This window comes from Aptenodytes forsteri, unplaced genomic scaffold (assembly GCF_000699145.1).
Source record: "Aptenodytes forsteri isolate BGI_AS27 unplaced genomic scaffold, ASM69914v1 Scaffold68, whole genome shotgun sequence".
Taxonomy (NCBI): Eukaryota; Metazoa; Chordata; class Aves; order Sphenisciformes; family Spheniscidae; genus Aptenodytes; species Aptenodytes forsteri.
Window position 1 is genome coordinate 2,403,398 of NW_008795382.1, and position 21,069 is coordinate 2,424,466.

At 42.4% G+C, this 21,069-nt stretch overlaps 1 protein-coding gene across 1 annotated transcript; it reads right to left on the reverse strand.

The window, feature by feature from the left end:
• Positions 1-1,578: 1,578 nt before the first annotated feature.
• On the reverse strand, positions 1,579-20,146 carry SNAPC4 (small nuclear RNA activating complex polypeptide 4). Its single transcript, XM_009280626.2, has 22 exons — positions 20,108-20,146; positions 18,882-19,040; positions 18,217-18,342; positions 17,262-17,340; positions 16,639-16,720; positions 15,662-15,766; positions 14,997-15,069; positions 14,550-14,714; positions 14,169-14,316; positions 12,755-12,861; positions 12,374-12,468; positions 11,552-11,646; positions 10,843-10,928; positions 9,749-10,141; positions 8,621-8,710; positions 8,145-8,385; positions 7,969-8,039; positions 7,544-7,642; positions 7,285-7,312; positions 4,514-6,624; positions 3,021-3,151; positions 1,579-2,081 (listed from the first exon to the last, which is right to left on the reverse strand). Exons 1-21 carry the CDS (start codon positions 20,108-20,110, stop codon positions 3,032-3,034), a joined length of 4,476 nt encoding a protein of 1,491 aa, XP_009278901.1. The 5' UTR covers positions 20,111-20,146; the 3' UTR covers positions 1,579-2,081; positions 3,021-3,031.
• Positions 20,147-21,069: the final 923 nt, after the last annotated feature.

Below are 21,069 nucleotides of genomic sequence, written 5' to 3' on the forward strand. Positions count from 1 at the left end.
TCACAAAGACTAAAGATAGTGAAGGTCACAGGCATAGGTCTGTCCAGCTGATTTCAGGGGACAAAACAAGCCACAGAGTTAGAACAAGTAGGCTCTTCAAATGGCCTTTCAGCTATTACAACATCTTTATGCAGGAAAGCAGGTGGCAGCAAGAACACTCTCTTGGTTTAGAGTTCAGCTAAAAAGGATGATTTCTATAATGATGCCTCTAATTTTGGATGTCCTTAAGCTTCAAGCATAATTATGACAACTCAGTATTTTGGGGGAAAGAGAGTCAAGTCTTGGCAAAGCAGGGAACATAACCCACGATTCCCAAATTACAGGCTGTGGCTCTAACAGTAATTAATGGAGCAGCACAGCAAGCAGCATTGTGATGATGTTAAGCATCAACATCATGCCTTTGACTGCCTCCCCACCTTCCCACAGTCCTAGAACTGTAGTTGCAACAAGAACTCACTAACAGTCTGTTTTAAAAAAGCCTTGAGAACATACACGCTCTGATACCATGGCAGCATGACACATTTTCCCATTAGCTTCCCACTCTACTCTTTGTTCTGCTTTCTAAGTTTCTGGAGAGTTTCTCCATGTTGTCATTAGGAGTAGGGCAGAGATGCTCAGAGATTCTTTAAGCCTGTGCTTCTTGTTAGGCATTAAATTAGCTTTACACTAAAAAAAAGATACAGTACCTCTATTAGCTATGCCCTTGCTGAAGGTAATCAGAATGTCTGCTAATTGACCAATCTAGCCTCAGGAGTTTTTGTTCTATAGTAACAGATCAGTTTAATCCTGAAAAAGAACAAAGACAGCTGCTTCTTATAGTTATACGAAGTTTTTCCACAAGCAGTGAGATTACAAAGGCATCTCTGGAGCGGCATTTGCAAAGGACAACAATCATTCAGAGCACAGATTGCATTTACTACCTCCCGATAACAGCCCTGTGGCGAACAGCGCACAGAACTGTATGGCAGAGCTTCTGCCACATCTGAATTTCTTGGAAAAATGTTATATACCGGCTTATGGAAAATAGAGTACACTGCAAGAGGAAAGCCATTTCAAAATCATTCCTTTTGCTCCATAATGTCTTGACAGCCAATTACAGCAATATCGGTACCCACTGCCCCCCGACCTCAGCTCTGCCTAAAGGGCCCTCGTAGAAGAGTTGCAACTCACAGCGCTCTAAACTCACCACTACACTCTCGGGAAGCTTAGCCAGTGCAGTGGAATGAAGCTTTCTGCAGCACTTTCCCACTAGATTTTATCAGCTTTGACTCAGCTAGCTTTGCACCTCTCTGTAAGACAGAAATTGCTGTTTTATGAATGAAGAAACATGTTTTTGTTAAGTGATTTGCTAACGTCTGTATGGGGCAGGCTGTGGAAGAATCAAGAAAGGATCCAAGCCTAATTAAATCCTGCAGTTTTAGCCACATGCATATTCATTTTCCACATTCTCCCTGGTTTTCATGCAGCTTGCAAACTTCATTTTTCTCATTAGCAATCACACTCACACACACATTATTAAAAGCACTGTTTACCAGAAAAAAACCACACAGAATACATCAGTAATTTTTAAGTGAGAAAAATAAAACATCTGTATTTCAACAAATACTCAAGACTCATTTTGATACAAAATTAATCTGCTGCTTATTCAGCAGTATTCAGTCAGTTAGCTATCAGGCAAAACCACTGTCACAGCACTAAAAAAAACACCCAATGAGCAACATATTCTGAACATGGATAAACATTCACATAAATAGGGGCTAACACAAAAAGGAAATAAATAACCATCGTTGCTGGTTTCCCCCAGATCTCCAGCAATCTTTCCCCCGGCATCTATGGCAGGTGCTAGTTAGAAAGAGAACAGAATTGGTCTATGCCTGAAAGACTTCCCTCAAGCCATTTTGTTTCATTTTTTGCAGCTTGTCTAAAGATGCAGACTTTGTTAGGCGATGGGAAAACCAGTCCAGCCATTTTCCTCTCTTCCTCAGGTCCATCTAGTCAGTTTGTTGGAAGTGTTAAAAGTGAATAGTGCAAAGAGTATCTTCTACTGCCATGTAGGAAGGCAGACCTCATTCAAGTGACTCCTATAACAAAATACAAACAAGTCCTATCAGTCACAGCATTTTTATAGGGAAGCTGCCCTTTTGGAGTTTCTAAAACCAATTTTAAAGAAAAAAACCCCAAACAGTCTCATCTGACAACCACGTGAATCAAACACCATGCATGTTCGTTTGGTCTATTTCACCAAAAGCCTCAACAGACATTAAGACATCACACACTTGTACCCTATAGAAGTTGTCCTGTTATACACGTAGAGGAATGAAGCCATGTAGGGGAAAAAAAAAAAAACCCACAAAGTTGTTCAAAGATGAAGTGTTAAAGACAAACTCCAGTGAAGTTTTGGGTCTTAAGCCCCAGCTTCCAATACTATTCTTCACTTCAAGACTCACGAGCCAGGCTACAGAGGGCAAACTACACAAAGAGCTGCTGCTACCTGCCCAGGATCTAGAGGATTGCCTGACAACCCCGAGCAAGGACATCTTGCCACCAGCTTGCTGGAACCTGCAGCAAGGATTTACTTCAGCTTCTGCTGCAAGCGTTCAGCATTCACACACACAAACCCTCTCTTCAGCAGTAGCTGTCCAGGCTTTCCTGTCCCACCAATTATGACCCTCCACCAGCCTCATTTTAGCAGCCAAGCCTGTAGAGTGCTACCAACCAGGTATAATACTAGTAGGCAGTAGCATGGACTAAAAGGCTGCCAAATGTTTGAACTTCATGACTTTTGTACATAATTTTATCACGCAGACATCAACTTTCCCTCCCCCTGAAAGTCAAAGTATTGGCCTTAGTCTATGATTAATGGGTGATTGTTAAACTCTGTGTCCTAAGGGAACAAAAGTTGAGATAATTTCAGTCCTTTCCTAGGGTCATGATTCATTGTCTAAGCTGTACCACAGACAAACGCGTTTCAGGTTCTCTTCTCAGGCAAGAAACACAAGATTCACTGAGTAGGTACTAACACATTTCCTTCTCACATCCTCCTCCTTTTCCTGAAGCGGGCACTTCTCCTGATTTGAGGAGCACTGGCATCAGCCACATCAGTGCAGGAGTCCAAGACAGACCGTGCAGTATTCTCTTCAGCTTCCATGCCCTGCAACATAAGCAGAAGAGACTATCAACACCATGAGAGCTAGCATAATTGCAAAAGAACCCCTTCAGCCATCTTTTTATTTTAGGGAGCTCAGCAAGATTTCCAAAACAATCTTCATTTTACCTTCAAAACTAAGCATGGGACAACAACATTCTATTACCTATGTCACAGCAAGCACAAAACACCCCAAAGTTTTCAGAGCAAAACCTTCAGCCAACACTGGCATTTCTTCCTGCTTCTGCTACCGCTACCAAACGAGAGCAATTCCTGCTGTAGTTTCTGCCTGGGCACAACCGTTCGTTACAGAGGCAGCGGACACAACCATTCGTTAGAGAGGTTGCACGCCTGCCACAAGTGATGCTTTAGCTGTCACTGCTGGAGCCAGACAGTGCCCCAGACAACACAGGTCAACACAAACTTTTGATTTCTCATAAAACATACCCCTACCACAAACTTTTCACTGAAAAGCACCAGGAAAACAACCTGGCTACAGCATTAATAAAAGGAGTGGGAGGGAGCCTGGCAGAAGATGACACAGGACAGAGGTTGGCAGTAAGGCTATCAGGCGGTGAAGAATTGCTGGTGACTTTTGGACCAACTGCTCACAGTTCAAACTACACTGAACTTGGCCCAGGCCCAAAAGTCAGAGCCAGAATAGAAAGATAACTGCTGGCTTTTACTATGGGAAAGCTCTGATTTTTAGGCAGCTTTGCCATCTTTCTGTAGAAACAAACATTTAACTTGTTTATTCATCTTCATTAGTGTTTTGTTTGTTTATTTTGGAGCCACAATGAATTGAAATGCAAGTTTGAGCTACACAACTTCCTGGCATGTTCTGTAAGAAACAGTGCTGGGCAGTAATGGATTTAGCTTAAAAATCAGAGACTGATTTTAGGTTGACATTAGGCTTACATGGATCCATATACTCCGATAATCTCTAGTCATATAAACCAATTCGGGACGAAGACCTCAAATGGCAATAGGAGCAAGCATACACAATTCCCCTGGTATTACTGGGGTTTAAAGGACACGTACAATGAAAAACAAGGGCCTGATTTCAAAGATACAAGAGTCATACAGTGCAGCAGATTATAAGAGGAAGGGAGCTTTGATACCCACTTCTGGGAACTATCATGTCAAGTTTAACGTGCTACATAAAACACGGACTTTTACGCTTATGAGGACTAAGGGCTTCCAGCTGAGCTAGAGAGCTTTTCCTTTTATCAGCTGCAAAACTAAGCTTATTCAAAAGGACCAAATTTCTGCTGCACTTAAGAACAGTGGGGGTTTCACCGTGGATTCCAGTGCAATGTTTAGCTGGCAGTAACCTTCTGCTTTTAGTCCCTGGCACCTCTGTTTTACCTGATTTAGTAAATCAGCATCTTTGTCTCCAGGCTCATCACCAACTGTCCAATCCAACCGTACACCTGTTAATTCATTCCCACAACTCTCTTCCTCAGACACTTCCTTCTCACTCTGCCACTCCTCTTCATCACTCTCTTCATATTGCTTCCTGCTGGCTGACAGAGTTGTTGTCACTTTTGGAGGAGGCAGTGTTGCTAGTACAGCCGGGAGTGTAAAGGCTGCTAGGAATCTGGCTTTCAGTAGGAGGTAAGCAGGGTTATCGCCAAGTTTCTGCTGCACCAGTTCTCTGATAGCATGCAAATCAACCCCAGTGCCCTCATCCTGACTGGCATCAGAAGGCAGAAGACATGCTGCTTGCTCTTCTAGAGCTGCTTTCTGCAGAAGTAGCTTTGAAAGGGTTTTTAAGTTGCACAGAAAAGGTGGTAAATAAGGCAGCCTGGTTTGCAGTGATGGTACCTGAACACCTTGTTTCCCATTCAGCCACTCCTTCACTAGCCCCTCATCTTCAAGGGAAATCAGGCTAAAGTCAAGTAGATTCTTTTCTGCACTGGAAGCTGTTGGCTGGGGTGGACTGTCAGCAGGCTGCGTAGTTGGAGGTTTGGAGGCAATAGGTCTATTTTTCAATGCTCGTGCAGCAAAGCAATCAGAGTTCCTTGGGACATTGTTATGGGGAACCGGATCTCCCGGCTGGAGCACAATCCCTTTTGTGACGATGCTTGGATTGGAAGATGAGCCATTTGTTGTAATGGAGTCATGGCTCTTTCCCAAGCTAGTGAGACTCGACACACATTGGGAATCAGACCCTTGAGTGCTTGCAGGTAGCTGTGTTTGGGGCAGCAGCACAGCATGCAGGGTTGGTGCATCAGGTGGAAGAGCAGCCTGAGCTGCAGAGGAGTCAGAAGCCTTGGAGAAGCCATCTGAACATGCAGGCATTGCAGAAGAAACGCTGGATGTGGTGCATCCAGGACTCGCTGAGGTCACAGGTAAGAGAGTTGTGGAATGGTTAGCTGTCTTTCCCAAGGGTACTCCTTCTGCTAACTGGGCACTTGGTGCTTTTGTCTCTGCACTGCTGGGGTGAGGCGTATTTCCTCCAGCTGGTACAGGAGGCACTCCTAAGCCAGAGACGTTGCCATTGGAAGTCACAGTTGTCTGACATTGACTTCTCACAGCAGCAGCTGGCAGTCCTTGGGGAACACCCACCACAGTTTGTACAGCAGTGGGGAGCAAAGCCTGTGGCGTTACGATCCATGTGAAAGGCAGTATGCTGTTGGGAATCAAATGCGAACCAGTTTGTGGAGTTACAAGAGCAGGCAATAGATTGACTGGCCTCTGTTGTGGCCCATTACTATTCAGCTCACAGGTAACTGGTGTGGAAAGAGACAATTTGTTGGTGCCAGACTCAATGCCAACAGGCACCACTGTAATCTGATGTGGCACAAAAGCTTGGTTTTGCAACACTACTGAAGCTGAGCTACCAGCTAGGACCTGACTATTGCACCCTCCCTGATGTGGGGCCTTCTCTGCTGCAGCTGGATTCGTGCCTGGAGAAACCCCTCCTACAGGGCTACTTTCCAAAGCTTGCTCTTTTAGTTCCTTATTGGATTGTAGTTCTGTCCCTTGTGAGGAACCAGGGCTTTCCCCAGTTTCTGGCACTGATGAGGAATGGTTTTCAAGCACAATAGCAGTAGAAGTTGAACCTGCAACAGCAGTAAATGCTGGCAGTGGAGCTGGTGCACACTGTACTTGGCTATTTGTACAACCAACTGCTGCAAGTTTGCTCCCTGCTTGTGCAGAAGGAATGATTTGCTGTGGTGGGTGCTGGATTATCAGAGGCCCCGAAACCAGCATCTGTGGGGCAACAAATACTGTCCTCTGCATAGCTTTCTTAGCCCGGGACTCTCTTAGCCGCTTCTCTCTCAGTAATTCTGAGACAGTTTTAGGCTTCTGCCTTTGCACTTGGGCTGGAAGAGCTCCCTGCATGGCAGGAGCGCCGCTCTCAAAGACAGCAGCGGAAGTCTCCCTTGCTTTTAAGGTAACAGGTCTCCTGACAGCATTCCTTGGTATGCCCCTTCGGGAGTTCCTCTGAGTACAAGATTGTGATGAATTGCCTATAGAGGAAGGAAAATAAAATAAAATAATAAATAAATAAATATTGAACAGTATTTTCAAAAGCCATTCCTTAGCTATTAAGCATCAAGTACCCTGCACAGGAAGTAGCAAAATTCCTGTTTGTGAGAGTTCCTACAACACTATAGTCTTGATTTAATCAAGCCCCGTCCTGACATCCTTCAGATAACTCTGATGCAGCAAGCTTACCACTTGTTCAGTAATGATGTAATTTTCCCCAGAACTCGCAGGTGGGCTAGGAATGCACTTTAACACTGCACATGAAAAATTGTACTGGTCAGCACTACACCGGCACTTTGCACCAGCCAGGATGACAACAACAAACTGGGGTTTTGGTCAGTGCCAGCATGTTCTCTACAGCCTACAGTCAGCACCTTGCTGGAGAAAAGCGTAACAGCAACAGTCTACAGAACTGGTGGCCCAGTGCCACTGGTCCCCCAGCCCTTCAGTATTTTTTCAAGTCCTTACCAAAGGGTAACATATTTAGCCAATAACTGAAAATCCAAGAGCTAGCAAAAATGAGCATGACAATGTAGTTTTGTTCCAAAAGTTCTCCTTCAGTTAAATTGATCATTAATGTAACGGTGATGAATTAAGTGAAAGGTCTTGCACATCATAAAAATAAATGTTCTGGTAGGTACCTGAAGAAGTCTCCATATTTTGGGAAGCCTGCCAAAAAAATTATATTAAATTATACTTCTGAGATATCTACAGATCATTAAAACAGCACAGATGTGAATCAAAGCCACATCTGCCAACATCCTATACATTTTATTATGCTTCTGAACCAAAACAAGCTGGTAACACACACACACAAACAGCACCACTGGCCACACACAATGAAAAATCTCTACTTAAGACTTCAGTGGGAAAAGCTTAGAAACAGGCCATGTGCAATACCTGCTGAGGCCTTCTTGCATTAGCCCTAAGAAGCTCTGACTGCCTTAGCCTTCTCTCACGAATAATCTTCATGCAGCCATTGGTATCAATCTGAAAGAGCTGCAAGATGAGAATTTCATTAAAACTTGATTGCGAACAAAAATGTTCTGGTAGAGCCAGTGACAATACAAGATGGATGGGAAAGGCTTCACATGCAAGATCCTGGGGACATTTTTACACTTACAGAAAAAATCCTCGTGGTATTAGATTTTAGATGCAGGATTTATTTAAGAAGCATCATATGCAAGCCATGAGGTCAGATGAATCCAGTAATTAGATTATTAGTTTAAGGAACAAAGGTAAACCATTTATTTAAGCATCAAATACAGAAATAAAGATTACCACTGTCTGAAAGCAGATAAGGCTACTAAGAGAGTAAAACCTACCTGAATGAAAAGCGTGAACAGAGGAGTGCTCATGAGACTGACCGACTTAATCTTCTCTTGAATAGAATCAGCTAGAAAAAAGTCCAACATCAAAATCAGCTGGGTATTCATTTACAAGATGTCAGAAAGTAGGGACAAAAAGTAGGAGAGTACTATCCCTGACGGGTCACCACTACCTTTTGTCTGATGAAAAGCCATCTTCCCAGTTTGCAAGGTGCAAGGCAGTAGTACATTGCCCACCCAAGGCGTCACTGCCATTAGAAGCTTTCTGTCAAGGTTCATTCTTCTCAAACGCTCTCTCTCTTGACGATAAGTTTTCTCCGTGATGTTCTGCAGCCCCTGAAGCTTCTGGCCAACAGAAGTACTAACTCCAGATATTTTTGTTAAAACGGTGGCAGGTTTTAGTATCTTTGATTGCTGTGCATGAACAAGTACATAATTAGAGTTCCAATTAGGAAGGTTCTACCATAATTAGTCCCAGGACAAACTACTCACATGGCAGTTATGGCAAAAAAAAAAAAAAAAAAATGAGCTTTTCCTCTTTAGACTACAGTGCAAGATCATCTGTGATTCTACCAAAAAACATTTCGCACAAAATACAGCCTAGCAGTGCTCACAGTACAAGAGCAGACAAGACAGAAGAGGCACTTACAAGTTTCCTCTGAAAGCATGTGTTATTTCTTAATACTCTTCTCACATTCTCCAGGGTAACCCGTAGCACTTGCTTTCCACATCTGGAAGCCTTAAAACAAAAGTGTACAAGAAAAAATAAAAGGGAAAGTATCTCCCAGAAAATTACTTGCACTGACTACTATACACAGAATGTACAAAAATTTTCAACGTTCCTGTTGTTGATAGTATCTTATTAAATGAAATCAGCCCTGAAATGCAGATGCTTACCTTACTTTTTAGTCCTTGTGCATTATCACAATACCAAACCTCTACTTTGTAAAGCCTTTGTGTGAAGTATCTACAAAACCCCACACCAAGGGCCAAATTTTATTGGATGATTCTCTTTGCATTTTTTGGCTTAACAGTACAAGGGAAGGAACAGGAAGAGGTTTGGAAAAGCCACTGACTCTTCCCTAAACTCCTACTAGTAAAATAATGCTGTATCTGTAATCAAAATTCAAGCACTTGCAACCCTTGCATACCATGACCCTCAGAACACACCACTTCTGGAACCAACAAACTTGTCATCAGTGCAATTGGCCCCGCAGTCTAGGGCACACGTGCAATTCTTCACGCAACAGTCAGAACATTTTTGCTTACATGAACTGAAATAGCAATTTTGACATTTAGTATTTTGCTAAGGAGTATCGTCCTGCAAAAATGTGCTAGGAGGGTTTGTAGTGCCTGATTAGGGGTGAAAACCCAACTCAGAATCAGATACAGATGTATAAGTAACTTAATTCTTCCAAACTTTAAGCCTATATGCCCTAGTCACCAGGGTAGAGACACACCACAATTCACTGGATGATTCTGCTTTATGAAGATATAAAAGAAGTTTTGTTTCTGTGACACTACGGGTAGGAAAGAACATGGCTATTTTCTAGGTAATGCATGAGGAGGCAGTGCTAGAAATTTCTGTTTAATCCCACAGCTCAGTGTCCAACAGCACCCCCCAATGGCATAGTGAGAAAGCAGCCAACAGAGGCACAAAAAAGATTTTGCCATCTACTCATCACATACTCCCTTTACTGCAACAACTGCACTTCCTGGTCGCTTCTGACCTAAGCTCCAATCCCATCAAGAACAGACTGAGAATCCCAGGATTCACCTTGTTCATTACTTCTACTGGATTCTTCACAATGATGTCCGTTGAATGTGGACGTGCAATGCCCCTCAGGAGGGTGTTCAACTCTGACGACTTATTGGCAACTCTGTCCTTGTCTCCATCACATGTTGCACTTGGAACTTCACTGCTACTGGTCTTTGCATCAGCACTCGCAGGAGAGAAAAGGGATGGAGCTTGGTATCTTCCTTTGTTTGACTCCTGTGTATTTGTCCGTGTTGGTATCCACAAGTCAATGCTGGGAAACGCACACTCCTCCTTGCTTGTTGTCTCCTCCTCTGAACTGTCTGCTAAGTCCAGTTCTATGTCTTCACTGCTACTCTCTGAAGAGCTGGAACTCTCTTGCACGTGTCGGCGTTTTGTTGGCCTAGATCTTTTCTTCTCAGTCAAAAAAAGCACAGACAAGTTTTAGCCAGTGTTCACCCTTGACTTGCAAATCTCTCAAGTCAGTAAGTTAAACAGTTTCATGGGGCAGTATCATATCAGTAAGGTGTGACTTCCAGAGGGATAGTTCTGCTTTACTTCTGCTAAGATTAACTAAATCCAATACAAATGGCAATTGCCATCGGACACAGATTTTTACTGTTTTAGAATCCTGTATGCAGAGAAAAAGCTAAAGATAGATACAAGGTTGTGTTAAGAACTGGTGCACGTGGAAGTACAAACTAAGTACAGTGCCCCATCTCAATGCAGTCGGGTTTCCATGAACCCTTCCCTAGGGCAGGTGCTTTGCCAATGGGAACAAGACTATCTTTAACATGGTCTTAAGCAGCCAGAATTTCTGGAGTGCCTGGAACCAAAACTGGCAACTCACGAGGTACACACATGAAAACCTAGGTATATCCCATCCTTACAGGCACTTCAAGGCAGTGAAGAAATTCTGGATAATATACAAATATATAGCAAATTAACTTCAGACCTTCAGAACAAAGGCTGCTTTAACACATCAAAAAATTACACCATGAGCATCCATGACAAAAATCTTGATTGTGTGAAATCAATGTCAATTTTTGTATTGATTTCGCAGGAGAGAATCTTAAAGAGATGGGACTGTGACATAGCAGGATTTCGTACAATACCTTAGACCCAATCATGAGTTTCCACTTGCTTAGACATTGGGAGCCAGTCCGATGTGGCAATTCGGAAGCTATTTTACTCCAGTGACCTAAAAAGGATGCAGAGTAGAGCATACCTATTAATGCAACAAACTGAGCAACAGGCCTTGTCAGTGCAGAACATTGTACATCTCCTTGTATAAGAGACAAAGTTACTATATGAATGGATGTCAAAACCTTAATACCCATTTGTGTTCTTTGATCAGACTTTGCACTACAATACACTCAGCTAAAGTTAGAAACTACTAGAAAATTAACCAATAGCGAAAACCCTAGCAGAACTACACACTCCCTTGCAGCAGTAAGAGAGCGCTTGGAAGAAAACTTAAACTGAATGCTGAAAAGCTTCTATTTGTTAAGGAAAGTTGTCTTAAGAGAAAATGAGAGAACTCTTTCACAGGCTGTTTAGAGGGGAACTCACCCCTCTAAACTGTCATAGCCCTGACACCTTGCTAACGCAGCTATAGAACTCTCTACTACACAATCCCTCAATAACTGAATTTCCAGGAACAGACTACACAATATAAAGAAGGTTGCAATCATCAGTACGAAGCAGAGCCTGCTAGTATCAGCTGCAGGGCTTAAAATAAAAGAGGAGAAAACTTAAATCATAAATTCCTTAATAATACTTACTGCTCTAAACTTCTAAAGATTAAGTCTCAGAAACACTCACCCAGGCCATGCTTTTGAACCAGTTCAATTAGCTGCTCCTCTTCCTCTAAACTCCACTTGCCTTTCTTCACATCACAGTGCAATGCTTTTAAGTACCTTCAAAATGAAAACATTAAAGTAAGGAACATTCAATCCTGCTTGTACAGTTCCGATCATCACTGCATACTCCGAGGCTGAACAAAACCAGCATTCCTTATCAGATCTTTCCTTTTTCTAAGGGATCCCATCCCTAGTCCCTTAATACAGCACAGCTACAATCTCTTTGTTCTCAAAAATATCAGGCCACATGATTAAGAATTACAACAAGCAGCTGTAAAACGGGTCACTGAAATTAGGACATACTGTACTCCGAGTCTCCTGAAGTTGGGTCCAAGGCTGAAAATTGCTCAGCACCTCATTATTGATGTTCAGTTACGGAAAGTCACTGACTAGATCATTTTCAGATACACAGACATGGATGACAACCGTCCCTCCCTACATGCACTCATTCACATTTAGTGACCCCTTTGCTTTATTTTGAACAACATCCTTCCCAACTTCTGCTAACCCACAGGCAACTATACTGAGGGAGTAGCATGCCACAGGCAACAACGCACTGTTCTCTCTCTGTTAAACTCAATTTCAACTTTTTGACTTCTGTAACTACAAATGCAGGGTTACGTGGAAACAATGTTAGAGACTATATTTAGACCACAACTACTGTTACCAAGCAGCCCTTAAGGTGACACTGGTTTAAGCAAATCAAACATATTTGTAAAATAAGTTGCTTCTTGGCTCTGTGTAATAAACTTGAAAGCACAGTTGCTACATTTAGCATACTTACCTATCTCTGCACTGAGCATCGCTCCTCCCTGGCACTTCTGTCCGAATTTTATACCAGTCACGCTCTCCGTACTTCTTAACTGCAGCCAATAGCATCTATGTTAATCAGACAAAGCAAGAGTTGAAATTCTCATCGGTAATAATCCTAATAGGCCTGAGACAGAAGCAGTTGTATTTGTTTCCACTGTGTTGTAAATCTCTGAACAGAAGTGTTAAGGAGCTTCTAAGCCCTCTTGACTTGTAAACTGCCCACCTCGGTCCATTTCACATTCCTTTGTGCCACTGTTAAAGCTCAGATGTATATAGCTATGCAACACCTCAACAGTCTAACCTTCCCACTTTTTGCACCCTGCAATTCTAGGCACCCGAGAACAGAGCTTACAGCATCTTCCTCTGGTGTCCAGGGTCCTTTCTTCAAACTGGGGTCCACGCTCTTTGTCCATCGGTAAATCAGCTGAGCAGAATCTCTTCCTTCCATGTAATAAGCAACTAGAAACGCAAAGGTGTATTTTAAAGTCTGTTGCAAACAACGTTTCTTCCTTTACTTACATTGTAACTGTGATATTTTCAAGCAGCAATTTAATAGCAGCTTAAATACTTAAACAATGGTACACAACAAGAATTGAAAGAGCATGGCATACACAAAATGTTACTATTTATAATGGCATTATCCGTACAAAACACATGATGACCCAACAATCCATCTTGCAACAACAGAGAAACAGGAAAGGTTTCAGCTCCAATACGTACCTGACAGGTTCAAGACACCAGGCGTCATACTCACAGGCTTGGATTTAGGACCCCAGATGCTTGGTTACTATTCTCAACTCTACTCCTCACTAGTCATACTGCCTCCCACACTTCTGAGGAACAGAAGCAGTAGTACCGACCCCCTAGAAAAGGCTTCTGGGCACAGCACTGAAAACTGCCAAAACAGCTGGCCATGAATGAATACTGGCTTTCTAGGGAAGAACTCTGATGATTTTGCTACAAAAAAAAAGCTCACACAACCATCAGTACTTGTTAATAACTCTCAGCCAGTTTCAACCAAATTTCAAAGATGGATAAAGGTTCCCGGCTTTCTAGAAGAACTCTGATGATTTTGCTACAAAAAAAAAGCTCACACAACCATCAGTACTTGTTAATAACTCTCAGCCAGTTTCAACCAAATTTCAAAGATGGATAAAGGTTCCCAGAGATACTAAGTTCTTGCTGATACAATCAAACTTCCAGGTAGGTACAGGAACGGCATATATCCCTGCTCCCACCAAGGACAAAGGGAGGGAAAACTCAACCATCCTCTTTCATTCACCTCACCAATGGGGGGTTTTAGAAATCATGTTAATAACTCTCAGCCAGTTTCAACCAAATTTCAAAGATGGATAAAGGTTCCCAGAGATACTAAGTTCTTGCTGATACAATCAAACTTCCAGGTAGGTACAGGAACGGCATATATCCCTGCTCCCACCAAGGACAAAGGGAGGGAAAACTCAACCATCCTCTTTCATTCACCTCACCAATGGGGGGTTTTAGAAATCAGTACATCTGTAGTTTCAGATGAGCCACAGCACTGTTGTGCCTTGCCTAGATCACAGGCTAGAATGGTAAGGTGAAAACACAGAACTGTGACTATCCTGGAAATGGAAACATTCCTAGGAAATAAAACTTCATTAATTCCTTGAATCGGAGCAGGCTGGGTGCTCTAGTATGCAGAAACATTAACAGACATAAGCCTGGGAGAATGAAAAGAAAAATTACAGGTGAATGGAAGGCATTTTCACTTGTAGGTCACTTACTTTTCTTGTATGGGATATGACTTCCTACTCTCATCTCTTGAACAAGCTCTAAAAGCATCTGATCTTCACCTTTGGTCCATTCTTTCCTTTTCAAATCTTTGTTATAGATTTGATACTTCTGCAAGCACTGGAAAGGTGTCCTGTTTGTCTTAATACAATGAAAACAGAGATACACAGATAACTGGTTATTTATGAGGACAAAAAGGAAGAGGGAAAGGCTGAAGTACCGAAGTTTTTTGGTACTGTTCTTGAACGCTTCTCAGAAAAGCATTAGTTAACAATGAATTAACATTAACGTCGTTTTCTGAAAATTGACCTGAGGCACAGTTAAGTCAGAATTAACTGACTTGTCACCTCATTTCTGAGCTCAGAAGACCTTACCCCCAACTCCTCGGCTATAGTCTGCCAGTCCAGATAACCGTGTTTAGCAGCTATCTTCTTTAGCCTCTCTATTTCCTCCTCAGTCCATTCCTTTTTGTTGATGCTTGGATGCTCCCAATTTTGCCAAAACTTCCTCAGTTCTTCTGAACTACGTTGTCCGTCAAACTAAAAGAAACAGCAAAAATCTGTTTTGTCTTGTAGCTGGGACTGAAACGCCTGGACAGACAGGAACACCGATACAAGGAATGTATTTTGCATTCCAGATATGTCTTATTGCTAAGTTTTCCAGAATTAAATCATCAAATTTAACAAGTTGAGATCACATAACAGTCAACTTGAAGAAATGCACGATGGGAACAGTGGATGCAAACTAGACCAGGTCAGGCAATTCTCAAGAGAAGGGACACAGATCTCGGAAGTAATAAAACAGCTGATCTCCCAACTTACATGGATGTTTGAAATTTTCTCCCAGTCATGCTCATCGAATCTGTTTCCTAACAAGTCACTTTCTGGGAGTTGGCTAAACCAGAAGGTACAAAGAGAAAGAAAGAACCACATTAAATGGTTAATTAAACAGTCACTTTGTCTTCCCCATCTTGCTTCATCTTGCCCCTCCCACCTGTTACTGATTTCCACAAGAACCAACACTTACTACCTCAAAGCATTGGGCTCTTTAACATAGTAACTGTGCCCAAAACAATGTTTCTTCTTGAAAAACAGTCCCCTACGAGATGATGTTGGGTTAGCAGGAGAAACGATTAATGCAATATCAAAACACATTGCTCCAGACATGTTAATGAGCAAAGGCTCAGAACTACTGAGCTCTCTGCTTCCTTGTTGCTAAATCAAGAACTATTTAAAACAGAACCTCTATGTTGGGTATAGATACTACATTTGTATATCAAGACCCAAAACACAATTCTTAGTAAAGAGCTGTGGAGATGAGAGCTCTACAGAGTTTGAGCAGCACTTAGCTTTATTTGTGTTGGCTTGCAAAAAATTTTCTCCAAATGTCATATCTAGAAGTACTCGAGGAAGGAGGGAATTTTAAGAGGTAAACTCCAAGAACAGACTTTCATTTTCACCAAGAATGTAAAAAGAAAACTTCTCACTTAATTGCCTCTATTTCTTGCTCCACTTCTTTGATTTGCTTTTCCAAGATCTGTTTCTCCATTTCAGTCTTGACTTTTTCCAGTTTCTGATTCCAATAACTCATCCTGTTCAAAGACATTTTTATCATTACTTAATACGACTAGATGGGAATGAGGCCAATGGCATCAGAAGACGTATGGCAAAGATGGTTTCCCCATCAGTATCATTCTTTCTTTCAAGTTTATTTCCACACTACACAAAACTGTTGTTCTTCTAGGTTTTCCCACATGGCACACTCATTGTCCTATTTTTGCCCCTTCAATGCAAATCACTGACCCAGAACAGGTCTCAGATTAATCATTTTGGTATTTACAGAGAGAACCAATGGTTGCTGCAACAGCAACAAACAAAGACCGTACCAGCTCCAGGCACAGAAATCTCTTGCTGGACACACCATTATGACTCACTACATATCACAATTTCAGCTTCAAGCACCGCAGACTATTTTAAGTTATACCACTGTATCAATGGGAAGAAATAGATGGTTATAAAATGCCACAATACAAAACCAAACCTCTCCACCTGCCAGATACCCACAAAACAATCATCAAGCGTTTACAACCCCACCCGAATGCTGTAACCTCTTGCTTATGGTCAGAACGTTGCAATCCAAGACCCTTCGGTACCACATGCACACACAGGTAATACAGATGTCAACAAAGAACGAAAGATGCTGCTACCTACAACAGTGTCATCCCCTGCACTGGTGCCCACAGGACAGGGGAGTTTGAGGACCGCTGCTCTAATTCACAGAGCGGCTCTCCCAGGCCCAACGGCGATAGTCAAAGTATCTCTGCTGTGTTTTGTAACCTTACCGAATCACAAGCAGTTAACGCAAGAACTTGCTGAAGGAAGGTGGAATCTCCACATATATCCTCTCCTTCCTTCATATATAACGTTCTCATCAGGAAAGAAAAGATTTTTGCACAGTACTTACTTCAGTAACTTTGGCTGAAGCAGGCGCTGCAAGCGGTCACTTACTACTGACTTCTGCAATAATGTCTTCTCTCTGCTTTTCCCTAAACCAAACAAGGTAATCGAGCATTCAGACCTTAGTGCAAAACCACCACCAAGGAAAAAAAATGAGAGAGATCCACTGCTTTCAATACCCCTGTTAAAGTATCCCCCAGGTCTTCAATAAGAGTTCCCACCTAAATCACTAATGTCATGTCTGACTTGGGCAAGTCGGAGCCTCTTGCTCAGTTTTAGTTCCAAAGAGACCTCAATAAAGATCATCACCCAGGTGTTTGTAACCATCTAGAGCTGTAAGTGTCCCTTGAACTTCTCTCATCTGAGCAACTACCCTTGCAGGATCTCATTTGGTTTTGGAGTGCTCACAGGAGTTGATGCATCAAAACAAATGCAAATGAAAGAAGGGAGTCATTCATCACTCACTGAAACAATTTAGAGACCATCCCATTTACTTTTAACTACTTTTCTTGTGGAGTCAAGTATCAGAAGTGTTGACGTTTAACTGCAAATGGGGGGGGGGAACTAACAATATGAAATATACATTTTTAATAGCTCTTACAGAACACTGAACAGCACATAGTTACTTACATTTTGTTGAAAGCAGTTGTTCAAAGGATTTTATGCCCTGAGCTGCCTTTTCCTTGGCATCTTCATTGGAAGGAGGGCCCTAATGAAGATCAGAGGGGTTAGATACACTGGAACAGTCACATACACAGAAAAATTGCCCTTTCTTCTTAGAACTCTAGCACGAACTGCTACAAAAAAGACTGGAAGCTCAAACTTGTCCAAACTGTCACATTCAAACTGCTAAGTTGCCTTTTTTAGCACTAGCTCACAGATACATCAGAAGACATAAGAAAACAAATACAAATAGATACATCAAGCAAGTAGTTTGTCCGTGGCTACACAGCACATTCTCGGCCCAGAGCCAGGCCTGCTCGCGTTAGCTGACGGTCGGTTGAAGAAGCATTTTGAACATGGGGACACGTATTATGCATGATTGTACCTTCTCAAGATGCACTACCAACTTGGGTAGGATTTAATAGAAAAATTACCGGTCATTGCTTGAATATTACATTAATATATGTATGGTGACAGTTGACATCTTAGCTACAATAAAAAGTCAAGATCTCCTTTTGCTAGCGACCCTTTAAAAACACACGAAAAAAGTAGTGACATTTGCTTCAGAAAATGCCATTTCAAAGACAATCAGATTTCGACGAGTACTTTAAACAACAGCATGGAATTGGACCGTGGAGATGAAGACAAACAATCGAAGTTAAGTTGAAAACAAGAACATTCAAGTGCCCCATGGCTGGAATGCCACTCCTCAGAACTCACTTTCAGACGTCACAGCCAGACATGGGTTGAACAAACATTTCCAAGAGGGTAAGTAAGCAAGTGAGGGGGGGAAAAAAAGTTTCAAACTGAGGAGTGACATTCACAGTTACACAGTTGAGATGTAACACAGTTTTAACACAGTTACAATTTAAATCTATCATTGAAATGCATACCAGTACGTAACCTAGTTACATTTACTTACAATTCCTGTTGTTTTATCCTTGAAGTATGGCTTCATAAAATGACCCAAAAATATATTTGCTGGTAGATTTCTACCATCTCCTGCTTCTGCTATTTTTGGACCACCAAGCTCGCACATGATTTCCTTCTGCAATACAAGAATTAATTAAACAGTATCAGTGTTCAAATTCCTAATTTCAGAGCGCGGTGCCTGAGCCACCACAAACATCCCAGGCAGGGTTCAAATTTGCAGCACCAGACTGTAAATCAGTGTACGTGCTAGACAGGATTTGGAACTTCCTAAGTTTGTATAGTACACTGCTGATGACTAAAAAAAAAAAAAAAATACTAACTTGATACAACAAGCTAAAATATAAGATATAAAATACCCTAGTGGTAGCATTTTTGGTGATAAGAAAGCATGGAAACATCAGTCAAACAAGCCATTCGAAAGGCCAGTCACGTGACATTGCTCTGAACTGCCATGAAGAAAATGAACCTGGTTCCTGGCCAAGCAAGCTGAGCACTGCACCAGCATATGAATAAGGGACTGTGACTGCTGCAGCTGATTCCACTGGTACCTGTGATTGTCGTGGAAAGTTTTACTGGGCTTGATGGGCAGGGGAAGATGGCAAATGGCAACCCAGAAAAGCACAGGAATGAACATTTTACTCCTGTTTCGCTCACCTGCTGTTCTTTGTTTTGTGCAATGAGAAGCTCGACTTCCTCAATCTTTTCCTGGATAACTTCCTGGTACACATGGTTCATCTGCAGACATGTTTCTGGATCCTGTGGCAGGCTACTTTCAATATCATCATCGCTACTGTCATCTTCTCCTGCCATTTCCTTGAAGCAAATAAGGCATTTAGGGGAAAAAGGAAGAAGGGGCAAAAAGGAAGAAAAATGCTTGCTTTAAAAGCAGGCATGTAACAATTAGTTTTGTAACTCAATACTTCTGTTATCTTACACAACTGACTTTTCAAAAGAATTGGAGGCACATAACTGTTGGTCTCTCCCTGGCAGTTGTGTTGACCGCTCCTGGAGGCAGAGTTACCAGCCTCGCCCAGCTCCCCTTCGCCCTGTTCGTTAGTTCAGCCTGCTGCTATTTGAACCAAAGTCTGACTCCAAACCTTGCCAACAGCTGGTCTTGCGCCATCAACTGCAAAACTGTAAGTAAACTGCAAAATAGTAGTACTTTACACTGGAGCTCTCTTGCCTGCTAAACCTGTACTTCAGAACCACCCCTTCAAATTTCCACCTCATTTGTGCTTCTACTGAAGCAATTCTTCCCTTCCGTGATTTATTACCACATGATTTGGACACAAAGCAGGGCTGTTTCATGAAAGTGCTCTGCACCTGGGTCCAATCTGCACCAGCAGATTTATCTTCACAAACTAGCTTCTCCTTTCCTGTGCTGTACAGGTGTTAAGATATTTCTCTGCTAAATGTTTTGACATGAAGTCTGAGAAAATATTATGTTTAAAACAACACCAAAGGTAAACAGATCTGTAAAAATTCTTAGAAGTAATTTTCCCCTCATGTACAAACCCAGTATTCTTCAGGTACAAAGTAGTAAAAGATTTCTTGATCGCAAGCTGATGATTTCTTTCTCGCGTGCAATTGCTCTGCGACCTCCCCAGAAGCTGGTGTGTGTCCAGTGACAGAGATCAGCACTAGAGCAGTGAGGCCTCTGATCCCTGTCACTTGTTTTCACATGAAGAAGTCTCGCTATTACACATGAATAACAAAGTCCTGGGCAGGAATAACTAAACCTCCAGGTCTATTATTGATCCTTCCCAAGCTACGGAGTCAAGCCAGCTGCCTAGATTTCCCCAGAACAGAGTGAAATTCCCCTTCCTCCTGCTCTCTTCAATAGACAGATGGAAAGATATGCTTAAAGAAAAAATGGTTACCATTTCAGCATGAGAATCTGAGTCATCGTCTTCACCATCATCTGTTAGACAACAAAAATACAAAAGTGCTGACTGCAGTGGAATAAAAAAAGAAAAGCTTCAAAACCCAAGACTTTTCAATTAAAGCATACAAATAAAGCGCCACGGAGTATCTCAGATGTGACCATTAGAGTTCTTGGATACTGCCAATATTGTCAAGTAAAAACGATATCTAGTTATACTCCACGTATGCGCTTTTTTGTTCTAGAGTAGGAAAAAAGAGCAGCTCCTGATAACTATAGTAACAATCAAGCTGCATCTTGGTCCCACACATCATGGTAAAATAAAGGCTCTGGAGTATGCAGCCAAATGAACATTCCAACCCAATAAACCCCATAAACTTGTAAGCACCTCACAGGCCTTCCACGCTCTCCAGCAACATTTGATTTTGCATTCAGTGTGGCTGCAGCGTTCTGACACACATTATTCGGCCTTGCATGATCAAAACACAGGCGGATGAAGCGACTGTGGCAGCCACCAGAGCTATAGACACCCGAACTATTACCACCCCCTCTTTGCTTTGAGAAATTAATTTTAGGAGGCACAGGCAGGCTGCGAAATGGAGCGGCTCGCACAGTAGAGTTTGTGTCGTCCATTCAGACGGCGTGGAAACGGCTGGGATTTAACTATTGACAGTATTTGGGGGGCTGTCGCGTTTCATGAGTCAGCTCGTTACCACCTGCCCCGACTAGAACCCTCCATCAGGAGGCGTGGTGGCTCTCTAAGCCTTCCCCGCTAGCTTGCCATGCGTTTCACCACGAAAATACGCAAAACACCGGTGCGAGAGGCGTCTCCCGCAAGGACGCTCGCTAAGGGAAGCCCTGAGGAGACGCCTCGCCTCAAGCCCTCCAGAACTCGTTCCCAGCGCCGCCGGTGCGCAGCGCCTGGCAGAAATGGCGGGGTTAACACAAAAGCGACGCGAG

Coding starts and splice junctions, on each gene's coding strand:
- SNAPC4 (XM_009280626.2), bottom strand. Junction 12,862..14,168: donor TCATATCCCATACAAGAAAA/GTAAGTGACCTA, acceptor TTGCGTTTCTAG/TTGCTTATTACATGGAAGGA. Junction 8,386..8,620: donor CATGCTTTCAGAGGAAACTT/GTAAGTGCCTCT, acceptor GTTCATGCACAG/CAATCAAAGATACTAAAACC.